Consider the following 21244-nt stretch of genomic DNA (forward strand, 5'->3'; position numbering starts at 1 on the left):
GTCCAAAACCTATGGCAGAGATAAACAATGCAACAATGTATTCTGCATCCATGCGCTTTGCCAGCAAAAGGAGGAGTCGCACAAAGCCACGTGACTTGAAAGATTTCGTTTAAAAAAAAAAAAACAAGTTGCAAATGTTTTCCCTGCACTAGATGGCAGAAGTATGCAGAACATGTGTATCTACAGTCAGCCATGCTACGAACATACACTTTAATAAACTCAAGACAGATTTAAACATGGAGATTTGTGGATTTTTCGAAAACGTGAAGTAAAAACACCTACCGTGAGGATACTTGTTTAACCACAAGGGTTAAAGGTTCAAAATTACAGAGGTTCTGCTAAACATGGCACCCTTCTGAGGACGACTAAGTTGAGTTGGGTAATGGTTGACCCGTTTATTCCCTCGGATTTTATTCTCACCAAGACCTACATAGGTGCAGCATTTAGGATTACAATAAAAGAGCATTAAGTAGCTTTAGAGAGGCAGTTCTTTGCAATTCGTTCGGATTAAAAATTGCAGTCTTGTGGCGCTGCTGATTAACATTTATTACCCCATATCAATATCTGCCATGTTTGGGAGGCTAACTAAATTATGCTGTCATTATATAAGGGCACATGAGAAGGATGACAACAAACAAAAAAAAATGCAGAAAAATATAATTTATTTAATCATCTCATGGTACTTATAGTCACACAAATCATTCATTGTCCATGACAACCTTTTGTAAACGTTGGGCTCCATAAGAATCTGTAGGTTGGAAGAGAATTCATGCCATCCACATTCCGCCAGATACACCCCCCACCACGAGAAAGAATCTGAAACATCTTTAGTCTTTGCCTCAGGGTAAATGCTTTTGAGCACAATTATATTTACTATTCTTGGCATGAATATGTTCAGGTACTTGAGGACTGAAACAATGTTTTGCAGCATTTATCGAGGTTTTGCGGTCATTCGACTTATGAACCCTCAGACATTGAGGTATTACTCCATGACCTTACAGAACACGGCCCTCAGCAGCTGAGGGAAAGGCTGCAGGTCAAGACCTTTCCATGCTTTCTGAACTCCGTCTTGTGTATCTGCCTTTCATCAATCTTCCTTTTGCACAGTCAATACTGTGGCCAGTCCTTGCCTCAACTGTCTGCATCACCTCATGCTCGCTTCTTTACATGTTCCTCCTGTGCACAAGAAGAAGACAAACACTGTAAGTGCCACATGAATAACATTGAGAATCATACCTAAATGTTCTAATCGAGCCCCTCTAGTTTGAGGCTTTGTGGAGGCAGAGTTTTGCAGACTTATCAGATTCCCACGTGTTATTTTCTGGTATTAACACGAAGTTGCAGCAGCAAAAATTCTAGGATTACAGAAAAGAGAGAAGTTGGCCTGTGTACAAGTTCAATTTGTTCTTGTAGTGTTATTTGTTATGGGTCCTTATAGTGTGACATCTCCTCTGCTACTCTACAGCATTTCAACTTCATTGAATCTTCTGTTAGACATCCCAACATGCTTTCAGATCAGTATACTCCGACATGCATTTTCTTATCTGAAGTTCTAACAATTGTTTCATGACTAATTAGTTATTGGCAACATGGTAGCGCCAGAAGCAATTCATAGATAATTATACTTTCACCAAGTTCTAACCGCTACCAATCTGATCAACACTTTCCAGGAGCTGGTGATGCAGTTTGAAACCTGCGAACTTGGGTTCCAACAATGGTGGAATTTCATAAGCCCTCTCTCTAGATCAAATTATGAAGGCCCACAGTACATAAACAATAATTGAACAATATGTTTTAAGGAGTGTTTTGACCTAATCTGTAATCCCAAGAAAACAAAAGTACAGGAATACCGTAAAGACAAGGTCTTCCTAAAATATTCCTGCTACGCGTAATCCTGCAGTAATCTTAGCAGAATGCTACCTTGAAGAAACATCAGCACAACCCCTACTTCACAGTATTTCTACATCACATGTATGACAAGTTCAGAAATTCATTCATCGCCAAACTGGTCAACTCTACTCCACTTGATCTATACCAACTCAACCCTACCACAATCTCATCTACTACACTGCTCATGTCTACATCCCCATTTGTCACCCCTTGGTTAACTCACCATCTAGCATTACAGTGATTCCACTTAATTCCTGCTCCACATTCAAAGTCCACTTCACCAATGCTTACCAACTCATAGCCGATATTTAAGCTTAACTACATCCTACCCCTGCTCACCTCCACATCTTGGGACACCTCACATTCTGCCCTACGTGTTCACCATCTACCCATGGTCTGACCTACCCTACTTGCAAACCTAACTTCTAGGCACGACACTGAAATGTCTGAAAAGCTACCTCTACATTCAATTCTTATCCACTGAAATGCTTTCCTAGATTTCACTATACATTTTTCTACAAATCCTCAACTTACCAACAGATCCTCAGCAATGCCACAGTAAGGTCTCCCTTACTAACTTCATATCCTTAGAGACAGACCCAGCATCCATCTATTCCTTTCTATGCTCTTTTGCATACGTTCAGCACTTTACCACCTGGCTTTTGCTCGCTCAATTCGCGCCAAATTTCTCTCAGCTCTACTTATGTCATGCAGAATGCACAGACAACAGTTTCAATTTATTTTTGCAGCGTGCTCTTCCTGTAGTATAGAGAGCGTCATGCAGGAGTCGGCTTACCTTAACAGTCTTCTGAAGCTCAACTAATGCCGCCTCATATCGTTCCACTAAGGACGGCTTCAGCTGCGCCTTCGTCACCAGCTGCTTCTGAAGCTCAGGGATACCTGCGTCCCTCAACATGTTTAAGAACGACTCTTCCTACTCAGCAAAGAGACAAGAGATAGAAAAAGGGAGCATAAAGAGACTGTGACCATCCAGATCATGCAATGACTGACGTTATGGCACTCCCTAATAGATTAGGGCTATGTATGACCGGGAGGTCACTCAGTACCCTAAATTCCTGTAATTCCAGCGAAGTCACGCTGCCCCTAAATATTTTCAAGTTAACATTTAACAGTGAGCATGCTAAATGTATTGAATGTCCTCTAGTTTGGTTTCAACAATAAGTTCCCTCAATAACCCTCAGTTATGTGTTAGAAGTGAGGTCACTGGGATCCCTCTGTTACAATGATAGTGTAGTCGGTCAGCTAACCGAATGACGACAGATCCGGTAATGAGGAGGGCACTCAGTCGTTACCACCTGTAAATACTAAGATGCAAGTATTCAGACAAGCTGCAGAGTAGGCTGCTTCTACATTTACCTTTCTGTTATAACACCACCCACTCATGTATCACATAACACTGCAGTTAACAGAGCACTGGTGCACAGATTGCCACCTGCAGGTCACATACTGAGTGTGGTGTCTGTAGCAAGATCACATTCAGAAAGTGCCTTGAAGCTTAAAGCAGAAGTCACTATGTAGTGTATGCTAACTGCTAATCATGGAGCCGCTAGTCCATCCCCTGGCCACGATAGGCTAAATTGAAAGTCCTGCCTTAAAAAATCTCGACTACTTACCTGCACTCTCAGGAGCATTGTGAATGACAAGCCAGACTTGCCCGCCCGTGCCGTCCTTCCAACCCTGTATCAAAGAAAAGGACATCACTATAAAAGAACGACTGATCAACCACTGAATTACCTCCTCCTGACCCACCGATTAATCCTCTTTAAGCCAGAATGAGCAATCGAGTGAGCAGAGACGGAATGAGAGAAATGAATGTCAACGAGGAGCAGGGTTAAAAGCAAAAACTAAAATAAAAACACAAAAACCAAAAATGAATGACAGAGCTGGAAGAAAGATGAGCAACAGAAGAACAACATAAGCAAACCACAAACAAGATAGAAAAGTGGGACATAATCTGAAACAAACGACTTAAAAAACTTGGAGATGCTTCACCTGTGGATGTAGACCCGGAAATACTGTGGGGCATCATAGTTGATCACACACCTCACCCCTTCAATGTCAATCCCTCGCGAGGTGGCATCCGTGCTGATCAAACTTTGGGTAGAAAACAAAACATAGTGATGTTTTTGTGGTGGCACACAAACGACTTTGATCCTCTACTGAAGCTCATACCAGGGACAGGGCTCTAGTTCCTAAGAAAATATCCAGAACATCGGACTCTTTATAATGCAAATGGCTGAGTACCTCTGTGATCTTTCAATTTGAACCCTTTCTCAGTCATCTCAGTCCACTAACATTCATTTCAACAACTCTTTCAACTGTATACTCTTCCACCTACTTACTATACCGCCTCAATATGTACAGTGTGACACTCTTGTTTACTTTATGTACGTATTTTGGTTTTATTAGTGCTCCAAGCTGCTTTAGAGTGCTTTGCAGAAGGGGTGGGGGCACAATGAAGTCAAGAATGTGGCTTAGTGATGCAACGGCGCAACATGCAGCTCACCCAACACCTCACATTGCACAAGATTCATGACTGAAACAAAGTGCATTTGTGGCGTACCAGAGAGAGATGGTCATGGTCAGCCTTCAAGACACGCGCCACAGGGTGTATGAGCTGGGGGATAAGGCCGTAAAAATGTTAGCCTGGCTAGACAGAAAAGAAAAAGCGAATAGTGTAATTGCACAATTGAATACGACAGCGGGCTCCCTGGTAACAGCCCCTGCCGATATAGTAGATACCCTAGCTGATTATTTTGAACACTTATATGCCCCTCGCACCGCTTTCACAGTCGAAAAGGCGCATGAGTACATAAGGGATATATCCATGACGCGCCTCGCATCAGAGGAGGCGCTCCTTTTAGAGACCGACATAACAGTTGATGAAATTCAAGTAGCCATCTGCTCCCTTGCGTCAGGAAAAGCGGTGGGACCAAACGGACTCCCAATTGAATTGTATAAGAGGACTGCGCAAACAACGCCACCGTTCCTCCTGGAAATGTTCCATGACAGTCTCCAGACTGGCGAGTTACCACGCGACCAGCGACTGGCCACAATAATAGCAATTCACAAACCGGGCAAATACCCAACAGACTGTAGTTCTTACCGCCCCATCTCTCTAATTAATGCGGAACCGAAGATACAGGCCAAGTTATTGGCAATGCGGCTGACCCCTCACCTTTCATCTTTAATAGGCCCAGATCAGTCCGGGTTTATGCCCCAGCGTAGCACGGCACTGAACCTGCGACAACTTAACGCAGTGTTGGCCAGGAGGTCCTACATTCGGGAGCCCGCAGCAATCCTCTCACTAGACGCTAGTATGGCGTTCGACACAGTGGAATCGCCGTATCTATTTGCAGTACTCCAACACCTGGGCTTCGGCCCCAAATTTTGCGCCTGGCTCCACCTGCTTTACAATAATCCGCTGGCGCATGTGGCTGCTAATGGACACATTTCTAGGGACTTCCCACTTGCTCGGGGAACGCGGCAGGGATACCCATTATCCCCTCTGTTGTTTGCGCCGATTTTGGAGCTGCTTGCGGCGTGGCTCAGGTGGGAGCCTTCCATTCGAGGACTCCGCTGGACTGATGCCTGGGAAGATCGTATATCACTATATGCTGATGATGTATTATTGTACCTCACCTCCCCTAGGAAATCTATCCTAGTATTATTGAATGTCTGTGAGAAATTTGGAGTGTCTTGATATATGATAAACTGGTCTAAGTCTGTTCTATATGTGCTGACGGGCCCGCCCCCGCTGCTGCCTGTTGACTGTCCGCTGCGGATCACTGACAAAGCCTTTAAATACTTGGGCATCTACGATACGCCTGACCCGAGCGACTTATTTGAAAAATCTAAAGCCTCAGTTAGACCGTTTTAAACGTGATGTAAAGGTATGGCATAGCCTCCCCCTCATGATGCTGGGAAAGGCGGCACTATATAAAATGATGGCGCTACAGCGATTTTTGTATGTACTTGAAAACACACCATTTTCGGTCTCACAGGGCTATTTCGAAGCCATAGCAGCGGAGGTCTCAGGCCTTCTGTGGGGAGGCAAGCCGGCGCGGATTGCCCAGGATAAACTGATGCGAAGCTGGTATGACGGAGGGATAGCGCTTCCGAACGTGGAGCTGTACTATTGGGCGGCGCATCTCAAACTTATAAACTTCTGGCTACACACCCCGCAAGCTGAACCGGCATATCATGCAGACAGACAAAACCTAGAAGAAAAGGGACTGATGGGGAATCTATATAATTGCCGCATCCCCCCAGGTTTGCTCGTCCCTACGGAGCATACAATACGTATTTGGTACCAAGCGCAGGCCTGCCTAAAGTGTGCAGGAACTGTTACGCAAATGACACCACTATGGGACTCACAACGGCTGGGCTGTCTACGTAGGAGCAACAGATTCCAAAATTGGGACAACATAGGTCTTTCTGTGGTGGGTGATCTTTGGAAGAAGGGGGCGGTGGTCGAGTTTGCACAACTACAAACGCAATATGGTATGGCACAGACTGAGCAATTTAGATACTTGCAGATCCGGCATGCGCTCCAGACAGTACTGCCTCCAGGCACCTCTTTACAGGAATCCACCCCACTGGAAGATAGACTTTTGATAGAACACATGACAAATAGGGCGACGTCTTTGACGTACCGTAAACTGATCTGATTTACCATACCCTACGTCCAAGCTCAGACGGACCTGGTCCCGGGACACGGGCGACCTCGATGATTCTGAATGGCAGGAAGCCCTGTCATCACCCTGTGAAACGGAGATACCTTCCAGGCTCCGGTTGATCCAGCTCAAGGTGTTGCACCGCACTTACTACACTAGATCAACACTTTTTGTGATAGAGGCGGACCCACACAAGTATTATCTGCGAAAATGCGGGGAGGAGGGGACGTTTTATCACACTATTTGGGGCTGTACACACATTGCGGCATACTGGGTCAAGATAATGCGCACAATCTCCCAAGCAATAGAAATCTCAGTTCTGCCAGAACCAAGACATTGCCTGCTGAATGAATGGGAGCCAAATGACCTGACTCACCAACAACAAGATTGGGTTATCTTAGGTATGGTTATAGCAAAACGCAAAATTGCTATGTTGTGGGGATCTGACGTGTTACCTACACTCCAAAAGTGGTGCAAAGATATGGATGAGGCAATGGTGGCAGAGAAGGCGGTCTTTAACCATCGAGGGTGCCCTCAAAAATAGGAAAAAGTATGGGGGGCCTGGAACAAGTTTAGAGGAAATATTTGTGAACCACCGGACATTGGTGTGGAGGCTGTCTCCCAGTAGTGGGACTGTATTGATAGGGGAGGAGAGGAGACGGGGTGCTGTGTATGGATTTGTCTTAATATTATTGAATAGTGTCAATGTATAGTATAACTCTGAAGCTTTGATGTGTTCGCAGCTAACAACGAATCTTGATGTATGTATTTTTGCCCTGCTACATCTCAAAAAAAAAAAAAAAAAAAAAAAAAAAAAAGAATGTGGCTTTGGATAACTATGCATTTACTAAAGTCTAATTCTGTAGCCCTGATTGATTGGTGGGCTACATGTAGCTAGGGAGTGTGATGGCGAAGCCATAGGAGGAGGCATCAACAGGTTTCGAGCACCTGTAGGTATTTTATTGGCCAGAGGATCACTGACTGGTGTTGATGTTAGAGCAAACCTATACTGGAGTAAATTGGTATAAAGTTCGATCAAATACCCTCAGAGGAAGCAAAACAGATACAGATTAGGGACTGTGCAAACTTTTAGCAAGTTTCTCTGTCTCATGTGGGCTGGGAAGGCCTTTCAAGGGGAGGAGCCCTCAATAGGCCACCATTTTCTTGGCACTAGTGAAGGAAAATATCAAATAAGCTCAGAAAGGCAGATAGGTTTGGATGGTGCTCGTCAGATTGCCAAGAGATAGCCTGAGCAAAGGTTTATGTAAAATCTGTAGCCAGTGAATTGTCTTCAGGACAACTCTATCAGGATCATGGTGCTTGAGGCCATACATAAGTAATGTGGGGTGACTTTCAAACCTTTCGAACTTGGACAAGCTCATCAATGTGAGATGCACCGATCCTGCTCATTCTTTCTATACCTTTATTGTCTGCATATGTGAGCCTCTCATGAATTGTCATTTCTTCCCAAGTCATATTCTACATACTGCTTCTTCTCCACACCTTTACCCCTCTGTAAATTACATCCTTTCTCATGTTGGTGCCAAATCCATTTGTAGATGTCACTCAAACTTTAACAATCTGTGCACATAACACCCGATTCTTTTCATAGCTATTCAACCCATGTAGCCCATCCCACACACCAATTAGGCAGCTCTTATTCTATGCACTCTTCTCTCTATTTTTTCCTTCCCAGGCTCTATCCTTGCCACCAGCAAACACAGTCTCAATTTCATTCAAGCTTTTCCTCTCATTTATGTACTAATTTCTCCACTTCTTCCTACAGCAACTGCTTTCTGGTCCCTCCAGTCTCTTTCCCAGGAAACTGCTAGCGACCCCTTGGTGGAGTTTTTCCACACAATTCTCCTGTTCACTTTTTTCACAATTAGGCAGAACTTAAATGCAATAAAATCAAACCATCCCCAAACTTCACATTGTGGTCTCACACTAGAGTTGGTTTTCACTGCATGGGCACTCACATCTGAATCTTCCCTTGCTTGAACTGCTTCAGCGTCTTCTGTCGCTCAGAAGGGCTCAGGAGGGAAGAGAACTCAGCCACCCTCACTCCACCAAATGCCCGGATTAGGAGGAACAGTCTGTAGGAAACAGAAAAAAAACATCTCTATAGCTTGATGTTCCTGGAAGTTGCATTTGCAAGAACCCACCGAAGACAGCACTTTATACAATTTCTAGATAATGAACAAACCATACTAAATTTCTAGAACGTCTCGGGTCACGAAACACCCTTCTATCGTTCTGTGTGGCAGCTCCTTTCTTCTCTGTGCTCCACTGGAAGAAACAATTATGGTTTCCAACTTGCTTCCCAATAAATGCAGACTCTTAAATCTAAGGGAACCTCTGAGTCCTAGACTCTAAGTGTTTAGGGACGCTTTCAAAGCCCTCACTAGAGAAAACAAGTTTTGTGTTGACAAAATACACAAAATAAGTATTTTGAAGTATGTGTCAGCACTCAAAATAAGCAAGTTTTCAACTGTGCACTATATTTCATTAATGGCTGAGCATTACGAAATTCGAAGGGTTGAGACGACCACATCCACGAAGAAGTGACACAAAAAAGTCTTATAAACAAACAAATCTAGATCGCAACACAGTTTTACATCTGCCAAGCCAAGATATCATGTCAAATGAGAGAGACATGTTTTACAGATTTAGAAGAGCTGTGATTGTGAGACGGCCCCAGAGAAGTACCATCAACAGTCTTGTATTGATATTAAAAAGGATGAGAGACATTCAAGTCCCGAGGACCACCAGTTGTAACGTACTTAGCAGAGGACGGAAAGTTGTCCTGTCCCACTCACCACTCACGCTCTAACAGCAAACAACAAAGCCCTTCCACAGCTGGCTCCTTAGTCTGCATCTGCAGCAGCCAGCTAGTGCGACATGTAGTGTCAAAGGCAGCACGAGGTCCAGTAATCTCATCATAGACAGAAATGCCTAGTCTATCTGTAATAAGTTGTTTCAAATTGTGTGCAAGTCAGACACCGTGGCAAACTGATGGGAAACCCACTCTAGGCAAGATCCCAGATCTCCAAACGCGTGTATTTTGTTTGTTGCTCTCAGCGGAGCAGGGAGATCATTGTCCAAAAACTTCAAGGGTCATTCCTTTATTGGATGATTACGTCATTAGGGCAAGAATCAACGATGTTTTGTCCACAAAAGAAGTAATACATTAGTATTTTAATGATGTACCTACTACTGCTCTTAATGAGCTATTAGCTAAGTCTGCCAAAGGACAACATAAGTTCAGATAAGCTCCAGGACACAGATCACCAGAATGTTTAATACAATGGAGATGTTTTCAGAGCAGGACAAATAATTCTCTCATTCACCAAAAATAAGGTACAAGCCCTATATTGTGTGTTTGGAGGAAACCTATTCCTAACCTGTAATGTCAGTCAACAATTCAACACCCTATTGTATGACTAATGAATAACTTCAGTACGTAGACATGTCAGATGCTGCACTTTGAGGATACCTACCTTTCCATGCCATTTCAAACAAAGCCTTCAGGTTTTTTAAGTCATAACAATATTTCTTAAAATAATATTCCTGTTTAGCAACAAAAAGCTTTACTTTGCTACAGTCGTATGCTGTAGGGTTTCATATTTAGAGACAGATTCCTTACACACAGAAAGTAAAGTCCACATTTGTAAAGCGCACAATCACCCGTAAGGGTCTCTAGGCGCTGGGGGGCCGTCGGGAAGATTAAGCGAGCTATTGCCCAGAGTCACATGGTGCTGGGCTAACCTGCCGCCGGAGCCGGGGATCGAACCGTGGTCCCCAGATTCCAGCGTCAGTCGCCCTGGCCGCGGCGCCACACCTCTTTCATTTAACCAATTCTAGCTCAACATTTAGTAAGGGGCACTTGCGTCTATTGCAAAAAAAAAGAAACCCAGTAAATGTGCTCAAGATAGTAAACTTGCAGAAAATGGCGACAAGGGGCAGACGGGCCACACGGGCACAACTCATTCACATGCACTATCACACCCATCCAGTCATTCACAAGAGTGCACATTTACCCCCCCCCCCTCTCACAAGCCATATACATACACACACCCATTCACAGCACACTAGCACAAATACACCTACGTACATACATGCATCAATATTAAACAATAAAAATAAAAAATCGGACCGCAGGGATGACACTGGGTGGTGGGAGGGAAGCCTCAGTGCTTCCTGGAGGATTGGGAAGAGACTGCCGCCTCCTCTCACTGGCTGACCTAGACATGGGTCAGACAAAGAGAGGAGGACCTGCCCTTACACGTCACAAGGTGGGATGTGGTTCGTGAGACTTGCTGACCACTCTCCACTCTGTGACGAGGCATCAACGATGGACAATCAGCCCTGGGCGCTTCAGGGCTTAAAACGGAAGCGTCCAGGTCAGAGTCTACTAGTGATGCACCCTATCGTCATAAGCCTTTGCCGGGCTGAGGTCACACCCACAGGGCGGTGAAATATCCAGCCCATCAAAGGTAGTCTCAGGCTCACAGGTACCTGTTCAGGCTGACTTTTGCTCAGCCTCACAGAGACGCTCTTCATGTTTGAGAGAAAGGGGGAGAGGTGGGCAGGGCAACTCCTCCCTTAATGACAGGCGATTATCAAATCCACTCTTACCTTCATTTTTTTGTATTTCAGAATTTTTATTCAAGCTATTGATGAAACGTAATAATTCTACCATATGAACTGATGCACAAAACATTGTTTCCAAGATATATTATGATCTATTCACATGAGCAATAGTCCTGGAAAACGCTCACAAGTCTAATGATATCTCACATGAGAAAAGGGCAACACAACACCTCAGGCTCAGCTAGCAACTTAAAGACACGACTGCCCAACCACATATTTAATGTCTCCTTATGAACAGTGAACCGAAGGATGAGCAGCACCTTATATGCATCGTGCATCACTTACTCTGTCTCTATAAAAGGCATTCTAAGAAAAATAAATTGTTAGTGGCTTAAAGTATTTATTGTTTTATCATTCACCACATTGACAGCTAGCCACTGCCCCAACCAGCCGTAAAAAAAGCATTTCAATGACCTGTATCCTCACAACAATTTGGTGTCTTTAAATGTCACTGGTGGATGTGTATATACAACATATGAAAGCGAATTGGGTGAGTAACATTGGCAAAAACACAGAAGGAATTGTAGACCACTCTATTGGCACGGGGTAGGGTTTTACGAAAAGGCATTGTTGGGCCAAACAAATTCACATGGTGATATCCGTTTAAAGCACATTTGGCCAGTAACATTGGTAAAAACTGAAGACCTGTATACATTTTGAGAAAAATTGTACAAAAAGGTGTATTTTGAAGCACACTGTGCTAATAATGATTGCACAATCAAGATAATATAGGTTATCACTTTATGTGGGAGTCGGAGTTCTTTCACATGGGCATTTTAGGAAAAAGAATTCCAAATGTTGCATTTCAAAGAACTTTCACCAGTAACAATCACCAAAAACCTATGGGTTCTAAAATACAGTTTACACTAGGTGGCAACATTTTCCGCATGCTCAAAAACATGAATTTCCAGTTTCCACAGTCCAAAGAACAAAAGGTTAGCAATCTTCAAATGCCTGGTAACAGGTAAAGCCAGTTTTCACATCAACAGCACCAGGCATGGTGAAGCTCCACAAGGTGGCAATAGGTTATTCTCGTACGTATATACCCATGGACAGGAAAGGAGAGCATTCACATGCCCAGCACTAGCATTAATGCAAAAAGAAACATTGATGGACAGAACAATGTCATACATTCACCCCAGTACAGAGATCTGGGCCTAAATCCATCGTTTTTGTGCTCACCATGCTATTCCAGTTTGGACCCAGCCATATGCAAATCAGTCTTCACCCTGTGCCCAATGGGAACAGTCCAGAACGCACGGCCAGGGTAAATCCTCCATCGACTGGAAACAAGCATCCTAGAACCGGTTTTGGGCTTTCAGCCCACATCAACCAGGATAGCTTGACTCCAGTGGCATGGAGGGCATGGGATACCCGTCCCACTTGGGGTGATAATTGCAAAAAGAACAATTGTTGGACAGGATGCAGAACAATGTCATACATTCACCCTAGTACAGAGATCTGGGCCTAAATCCATTGTTTTTTTTTGCTCACCATGCCATTCCAGTTTGGACCCAGCCGTATGCAAATCAGTCTTGACCCTGTTCACAATTGGAACAGTCCAGCCTGAACTGCCAGGCCAGGTCCTCCCTGGACTGGAAACAAGCATCTTCTGCTCAAAGGGTTCAGGGAGACAAGGGAGCACAGTCAGTTCTTTTGTAACCGGGCTGGGGCGCTCGGGTGCAGACAGGCAAGGTCGGCTGCGCTCTGTGCGCCTTGGAACCTTGCGGTTGTCGGTTTCGCTAGTTGAGGGGGGCAAAAATCAGGACATCTGGCCCACTCTGGAAGTGGTCTCTGCTGTATGGACATCCCTCAAAAGCTGCTTGGATTTGGTGTCATTGGAGCCCCGAATGGACTCTCACAGGCTCTTCTTGCTACAAGGGGTCCTGGTGTCCTCTCACTAAGGGAAATAATTTCACTGTTAGGTAGCACTCGGTTTGAAGGACAAAAAGTGCATTACTATACAATTCTGCTGATGTTATTGAGTTTTAACTAGTTAAAGATGATATTGACAGCATGTCTTATTATAGTTACCCTTGAGGAAGGGCGCTAATGCCCAAAATGCATTGGGATTTACCTGCTATATTGAACTATGAAGAGCAGTGAATTACAGCATGCTCGAGGAAAGCAGTATATCAGCTGTTGAAATAGAAGGAAAAAAAGATGAATGAAACTGGAATACGAATTGCACTAAGATTTAAATAAAGTAAGAAACTGTCATGTTTTTCATTGATGGTGTCCTTTTAGGGCTGTGCATCTTGGCGCTCACTAAGCCAGACGTGGCTGGAGCTTGTTCGCGGATAGTCACTTGCACGGACGGAGCATGTGCCAAGGTCGCATGCCACATATATTTGCCTTGGTGTATCATAAAATGTTGAAAATTATTAACCATGGAGTGCACTCCACAACACTGCAATATGAACACAATGTATTTTCAGCCCCTTTCCTAAGGCCATGGGTCTTTAGTTGTAAAGAGCTGTAGAATGAATTCCGGTCTCTAAAATTTACTAAACTGGCAATCACTGGTCAGACGTTTGAGCCATGCGGCATTGGCCACCTGGCATGCAATGTGCTCATTCGAAGAACTTGGAGATGCGACCCCCCCAGCACCGTGTCCGATAACTAGCTTTTCAGGAACAGCTCCATATTGGGGCCCTCAGAGTGCTCAGGGAAACCCAGTAGGAGTATGTTGTTGAGCCGAGAGCGTCCATCCGCATCTTGGCTCAGGAGTGCAAGTGGGACACTTTTGTTCGTAGGAGGCAAAGCTCTGATTGCACTTCCTACAATGTGGGCCGCATCTAAGTAAGTGAGGACTCCGTCTCAACCACCCTTTCAACTGGCTTTTTGTGATATGTCCAGAGAATGTTCACCTCAAGTGTGACCGCATCTATTTTGGATTTGAGAGAAGCCCTCATGTTTTGGAATACTTGCAGGATCTCCTCGAATTGTATTGAGTGTTTTTTTCCAGGGTAGATTCCAGAGTACTCAGCTGGCAGTGAGAGTCGGCACCTCGATTAAGTTCATAATGTCCCTGTTCCCTGTAAGTTTGCCCTGCTTAGGTTTTACCACTTCAGTCGGCTGAGGCGCAGCGCCAGGGCAGGTGGCAATGCAGCGAGCTATATCCTACCAACTTCGACATGTGTGCAAATCCGCTGGTATGGCAGATCGTAGAGTCACAGCTGTAGATGTAGAGGGAGAGGTTAGCATGTGCCCGGTTGGTCCTCCCCAGTACCACACACTATATGGGGCCAATGTTCGCCTCCCACTAGCCCAGTTCAAATCCAGGGTGAGAATGCTCCCCTGCGGCGCAGGCAGCCAAGGCGACCACCACAGGCTCCCAGCAAATCCAGTCGTCGGCGCCCCGCCGTGTCCACAGCTGAGGCAAGAAGATGGGTATTAGGCTGTAATATTTGCCACCAGCCACTCCTGGGTTCTCTCTACTCCTGGGCAAGCTGTGGGGTACAGTTCTGGGACACCGGAGTAGGGGTGTGAGACGAGGGAGTGGAGGGCTGACAATGGAGAGATGCCTCCGGGTCCGACTCCTCACATCACCGTCCTGGCAGATGTAACGCAGAGTAAAGAGAGCAAGGACCCGGCCCAGCCTTCTGGGACTGGACCGCAGGAGCACACGCTGCCCCCACCTCTCCATCGTCTGTGGCCCCAGCCATGCGGCTCCCAAGAGCTGGTCTCAGAAGCAGCACAGGGCCTCCAGTCCACCTGGGACCTCTCCAGCACTCCAGAAGTGTACTAGCAGCAGGGAGTCCCACTAGTGGTGTCTCACCACCCACGGGATTCGGCCACCAAGCTCCACTGCTCACTTCCAAGCGCCCTTGGCAGCGTGGCCCAGACCTCACCCAGAGTAGGCGAACCAGCAGCTGGCTGCCTGAGAAGGCAATTTACCAGCAGAAGTCTTCCTAACCACAGGTGCCACGTTGCGAGCTCTATGCACTCCACCCCAACGCCAACCTCCAGCTTACGTCATTCTTGGGTGGGGAAGGGCGAAGCACGGATTCTGCAGGATTCTACAGTGGGCCTCACGAGGAGCTCTGCACATCACAGCCGCTCCAGTCACCATCTTGGACACCTCGCCCCCAACTCCCTTGTTTGAACCCTTTTATTGAATTTGCCATTTCAAAACTTTGCATTACTTCTCCATATTCCCAGGTAAATTGTTGTATGCAACTTGGATAGCTGCTCCATCTGTAGCTCACACTAGGAACCTACTAGCTGTACTGTCTACAGCTTAAATACTTGGCTAATAGATTTTCTGAGCTAATGTATGCATGGGAAGCAGTAGAGTTTCACCAAAACCAGCTCATGGACTTCATTGTATTGCAGTTCGGCACTCAACATATTCATGATAAAGACCCTGATGCTTCTTTGTGTAAAAATATGCTTTTTAAGTGATCAAAATGAAAATCTATGAACAGCAATATTGAGTGTTGTGTTTTATGGGAGGACATGGATTCTGGAGGTATCAATATGTATAATATGATTTTTGCCACAATCCTGGTACCTGAGCTTTCAGAAAGCAAAGCTCTGTCCCCCTGTCAATGAAGGAGGTGTTACTTGCCCTGGAGTGAGACACTGCTCTCACTGCAGCTGCGAACACGCTGGTCGCTAGACAGCAACATGCAGTAAACAAAGAGCTGAAGCCATATAATGTGAGGCTTTCTAAACGGGGTGGAAGTAGGTCCTAGGGGTCCAGAGACCTTGCATACGTCCACATGGGCATATTAAGTAGCTCAGCATGCAAAACATGGGTCATAGTGGGAGATTCTATTACAAAAAAAGTGCTTGTAGGTAGGGGCTGCAGTTATACAATTTGACACCAGAGGTCCCAAAGAAATAAAAGTACAGAAAAACTCTGTTTTCCAGGTTATACTAAAAAAACATATCCCCTTTGGTGGTGATTTATCCATTAAAATCTGTTTAAATTGAAAACCAAGAACCCTATTAATACGCTAGAAATACAGAATAGCTTTATGGAAGGCTACTTTCCAAGAGGGGAACCGCAAAGTGCAAAACTGTAATGTTCAAACGAAGGTCCCATAAGTCTTGTAAGCACACACTTAGGTTCCAGACGGCGGAGGGACGGACGGAGGTGGGGGGGGGGGGCGGGGGGGGGGGGGGGGGGGGGTTGGATGGGCGGGGTTGGATTGGGGGGGAAGGGTGGTGAGCACGTGGGCGTGTTGGTGGTGGTAGGAGGAACCCTGAGTGGAGGAACTCCAAGTCTGTCCATAAAAGCTTACGTGAAGGAATTCCATTTAATGAGAAGGGTTCCCTAATGCGTAAAAAAGCAGTAATAGCAGCCAGGTGAAAGTGTATAGAAGTGTAAGCTAATCCTGACTTTTGAAGGTGTAGCAGGTAACGAAATGGTTACTTATAGGTAGGAGTAGGATTGTATTTTCTGGACTCGCATGCAGTGCATTGTTCCAACATCTAGTGTGTGGGTCCGGAATCCTCATCTTTGCCTTTTTTTTGTGGATGGGTGTTGTCTGTGGCCATTTGGTGCTATGTCCGTCCTCCCAGGATGTCAGACATGCGCCCGAAGCCCTTGTGTATGGTCGCCCTCTTTAAGATTAGTTTTTTGTCCTTCTTAGGTGACTTTTACTTGTACTTTGTTGGCTTCATTTGCATCTTAAGTTATCACCGTATCTAACCCTCTTTGTTTTTCCAGGGAGGTGGATGGTCACATATGAATCCAGAAAATTCTTCAAGCTGCAAAACTACTCCTAGTGCACCATCTCGTTTTGCAGCACAAATCTTTTTCTGAATTTTGTAGCAGTATGTCTGGTCACTGTTGGAGGTGGGATGTCTGACCTATCCCACTGAACTTCTGCCTCATAAAACACTTTGTACAGAAATAAAAGGCAACTGGATTAAAACCAGACTGCTAACACAGCTCATGACATCTGGCCTATTGTTTGGGCCCTCCACTGGTTCATCGCAGTTTACTGGATAGGTTTTGAAACATTCCACTTGACGTACAAGATTGTCTATAAATCACTCCAACCCCACTTGTGGAACCCCCTTCCACAGAAAGCTGGATGGGAGAATTGTAGTAAATCAGGACAGCAGGAATGCAAATCCCCAAAATTGTATCCACTGCAAATGATTTCTCGTCTTCCAAAGCAGTTAAAAGCTAGCTCACAACTTCTACAAACAGCTAGGAGGATTCCACGTTGGCTCCCTCTCCTCTACCAAATAAAGTGTCCCCCATGGTATGATCTGGTTAGGCTTCCATGAACATACTTTTACCTGACAACATGTCAATGTTTGATATATCAAAAAACAAAAATGAAATGAAATTGTGATTTATAAAGCGCACTACTACTCATGGGTGTCAAGATGCTAAGACCTTCCGGCAGGTAGGATCACAACAGATGCGCTTCAGAAGCGGTGAGTGGAGAAGCAGAAAATAGCCTCCAGCGATCCCAATGGTAGCTTTAAGGACCTGATGGTGCCAAAATTAATCCCCTATGAAAACTTGGCTCCTACTTGTAAGCGGGATTTGCCGAGCCTGACCCCAACATTTCTAGAGGGCTCTAGAGCATTGTTCTTGTACAATAGCCCCTGGTACCTTGAATGATCACCATACAGCCTACCTGACAACCTGCCTGTTCTTAAGATGACGATTAACAGCAGTTCTGAATCACTTCTGATGATCCTCATTGTCCCAGGTGTCGCCTACCCCCCGTCCCGCCTGACCCTATAATGGCGCCAGAATGGCCTTCTATGAAACTATGCAGATGCCCCACGGGCTGCAACTATAACTGTACTGACAGCGAAGTCCGAGTACCCTTGGACGTGGTCCGGTGAAGCTGCCTTATGCAGCTATACGGATCCTGGCTCTGGGTCACCTCCTCAGCTGTCACCTACCCAGCCAGACATCGGACATTGTACTTCACGGTTCTTCCTGGTTTTATCTGTCTCTATCTTCGACTGCCTTGATTGCTTTGTTCCCCTTGAAGTACTTTCCCCCCTTCAGATCTCTGTTTTCCTCTCCCCGGTTTACCTTTCCCCCCACTACCTTCCATTCCACATCTGACGTTTGTCCTGGATATGCTACGCGCTAACATCTTATAATATTGTGTAAGTTCACGTTTTTTTCCTAAGCATATACTGGTAACTGTAACTGATGTAACTATGTAACAATGTTCTGAAACAATGTCCTGTTTCATGTAAAGCGCTCTGATACCTCCGGGTCTAGCCAGCGCTATATAAAACTTTTCAAATAAAATAAATAAACAAACAGTAGTTTAACCAAACGAAGGAATAAGGAAGCTATGAAAGAAAAGAAACATGAAGACCCTACTAATTATTAGACCACTATGTTTTAAGAGTCTTGCGAAAGGTAAATAGGTTAATTTTAGCTTGAGGGGCATCGAGTTCCTTAGTTTGACAGTAGCCACAGCAAAAATCTTGCCTCTCCAAGTGGCTTTTTAGATTTTAGGTACAACCAAATTAGCCAGAGAGGATGATCGTAAAGTTCTGGATTGGGTGTACCATTGAAAAAGCTGTCTGATGGATTCTGCACCTTCGAGGTGAAGGGCCTTACAGGCTATGCACAAAGATTTGAAAATCACCCGCTTTTTCACCGGGAACCAGTGAAGTGAGGACAGAGATTGAAGGACCGACTTGATGTTTAGGTATCCTGAGGAATAATCTTGCTGCTGCATTTTGGACCTTCTGAAGCTTATGCTATGCATTCATATGGGCGATAAGAAACAGCCCAGTGCAATAGTTAATGTTTGAGAAGACGAGTGCAGTGATCACTGCGTTACACAAATTTAGAGGAATGAAAGGAAGAACCTTCCCGAGTGACTTGAACAAGAATAAACAGGAGGAGATGACAGCATTAGCATGTCCCACAAAGGAAAATTTCTCGTCAAATTGGACTCCCAAATTTTTCACTTTGGGGACAGGAGTCAAGAGAACTCCCATTTCCTGAGGCCACCGTTTGGGAGACCAGAACAATGGATAATTACCGAAGAGAAGAACCTCGGTTTCGTCTGAATTTAGCTTCAGGTGGTTGTTAGACATCCAGCTCCCCATCTGTTGCATGCAGTCATGGAAGCACTCGGCTGTCTAAATCTTCGGTGAACGACACCACAATCTGGGTGACATTTTTTCTGTCCAAAAGACCAGACTCCTAACCTGCACAAGTGCCTGTTCTGCATTCCCCTTTTTATTTTTTTATTTATTTTTTACATTTGTATGGCGCACAGCTACCCAAAAAGGGTTTCCCGGCGCCGATGACTTATCGATGAACAGAAGTAGGAGGTAAAGGGGCATTATATTGATTTCTGGAAGAGCCAGGTCTTTATGTTCTTTCTGAATCTGGCATAATTTTCTTCCTTGCGAATATGGGGGGGGGGGGGGGGGGGGAGTTTGTTCCAAAGGGAGGGCCCTAGGACAGAGAAGGATCTACCTCCCATTCTCGCTAGTTTGAATCTCGGGGTCGTAAAGTTTGCTGCAGTCTGGGAGCGCAGTTCTCTTCCCGGGATGTACGGGGTCGCTAGGGATTGCAGATACTTTGGTGCGGTGCCGGATTTGATCCTAAACATATAGCCCAGGGCTTTGAACCTGATGCGGTTTTCTACCCTGAGCCAATGTAGGTCATTCAGATGTTTCGACACACTGGCAGTTTTTGGAATCTTGCACAGTAATCTTGCAGCCGAGTTTTGGACCAATTGTAGCCGTTTGATGACAGCTTGATTAGAGCCCAGATAGAGAATGTTGCCGTAGTCAAGACGAGATGTGATGAGTGCGTTGACCACGGTCTTTTGAGTTGCAAGGGGCAGCATCCATAGGATTTTTTTCAGCCATTTCAAGATGGTGAAACATAGGCCTACCACTTTATTTGCTTGTTGTTTCATCGATAGGGCATTGTTGATGGTGACCCCCAGATTTCTTACGTGGGTAGCAGGGGTGGGGATGATACCTAGCTCGGAGGGCCAATGAGCGGCGTTCCATAGGTCTTTGTTTTTTCCCAAGAGGAGGATTTCGGTTTTGTCACCGTTTAACTTCAGCTGGTTAGAAGACATCCAGCTGAAGATATTTTGAAGCCCCTGTTTAAGCAGGGATGGGGCCGTTGGATTTGACTCGGACAGTGACAAGCTGAACACAATTTAGCTGAAATACATTTTTTTAGGACACTTCTGAGATCACTTTATTTCTATTACCTAGACACAAAGTGCTAATATTGCACTAGAGACTATGAGAATGTCTTTCTCAGGCTCAAGGCACTGGTTTAAGTGTTACAAAATCAGCAATTCTGGGTCATTATGAGAAAAACAGTAGATATCAAATGGGTCACCACACATACATGCACATTAAAATGACAAAATACCGCATCAAGCAAAGAAAATGGATATACCGCTATCCTCCCTCGCAAGGAGGCATAGGACCCCAAATTCTGACATGCTGAACCCTTGCGTGCTTTGGTTGGTATTTAAAGACATGTTTTTGAATTGAGCATATACATGGCGACATATGCTGCAGTTTATTAGCATATTTAACAGAGAAGTAGTATTATTATTTATTATTATTATTATTTTGCGATTTATAAAGCGCCTGGTTACCCGGAGGCATCCCCGCGCTAATGATACAAGTGGAGACCAGAGGGGGAAGGGGAGCTTATTTGGGGAAAAGCAGAGTTTTCAGTTTTTTACGGAAGAGGAGGTGGCAGGGTTCCAGACGCAGGAAGCGGGGGAGTGAGTTCCATCCTGCAGACGCTTTTACTGCGAACCGTCTACCGCCAGTGCGTGCCTTCCTGAATCTCGGGACGGTGGCCAGGCGTTCGTTGTCAGAGCGTAGGAGTCTAGGGGCCTTGTAGGGGGTGACCATGTCTCTCAGGATAGAAGGGCCAAGACCATTGAGGAGTTTGTGGGCAGTGCACATCGCCTTGAATTCTACCCTCTGCCGCACTGGAAGCCAATGTAGGGCCTTCAGCGCTGGTCTGGCAGAGGTTCTGGAAGGGAGGCCCATAAGGAGCCGGG

At 45.2% G+C, this 21244-nt stretch overlaps 1 protein-coding gene across 1 annotated transcript in view; it reads right to left on the reverse strand.

The window, feature by feature from the left end:
- Positions 1 to 643: 643 nt before the first annotated feature.
- Positions 644 to 21244, reverse strand: part of DDX51 (DEAD-box helicase 51) — a 151691-nt gene continuing 131090 nt past the window's right edge. Inside the window, exons 11-15 of the mRNA XM_078667806.1 lie at positions 8567 to 8683; positions 3904 to 4005; positions 3525 to 3588; positions 2687 to 2824; positions 644 to 1176 (exon numbers count right to left, since the gene is read on the reverse strand). Coding sequence (XP_078523932.1) covers positions 1150 to 1176; positions 2687 to 2824; positions 3525 to 3588; positions 3904 to 4005; positions 8567 to 8683 — 448 coding nt within the window. The 3' untranslated portion in view covers positions 644 to 1149. The remainder of the gene's footprint in view (positions 1177 to 2686; positions 2825 to 3524; positions 3589 to 3903; positions 4006 to 8566; positions 8684 to 21244) is intronic.

The sequence above is a fragment of the Lissotriton helveticus genome, chromosome 11 (genome assembly GCF_964261635.1).
Source record: "Lissotriton helveticus chromosome 11, aLisHel1.1, whole genome shotgun sequence".
NCBI lineage: Eukaryota > Metazoa > Chordata > Amphibia > Caudata > Salamandridae > Lissotriton > Lissotriton helveticus.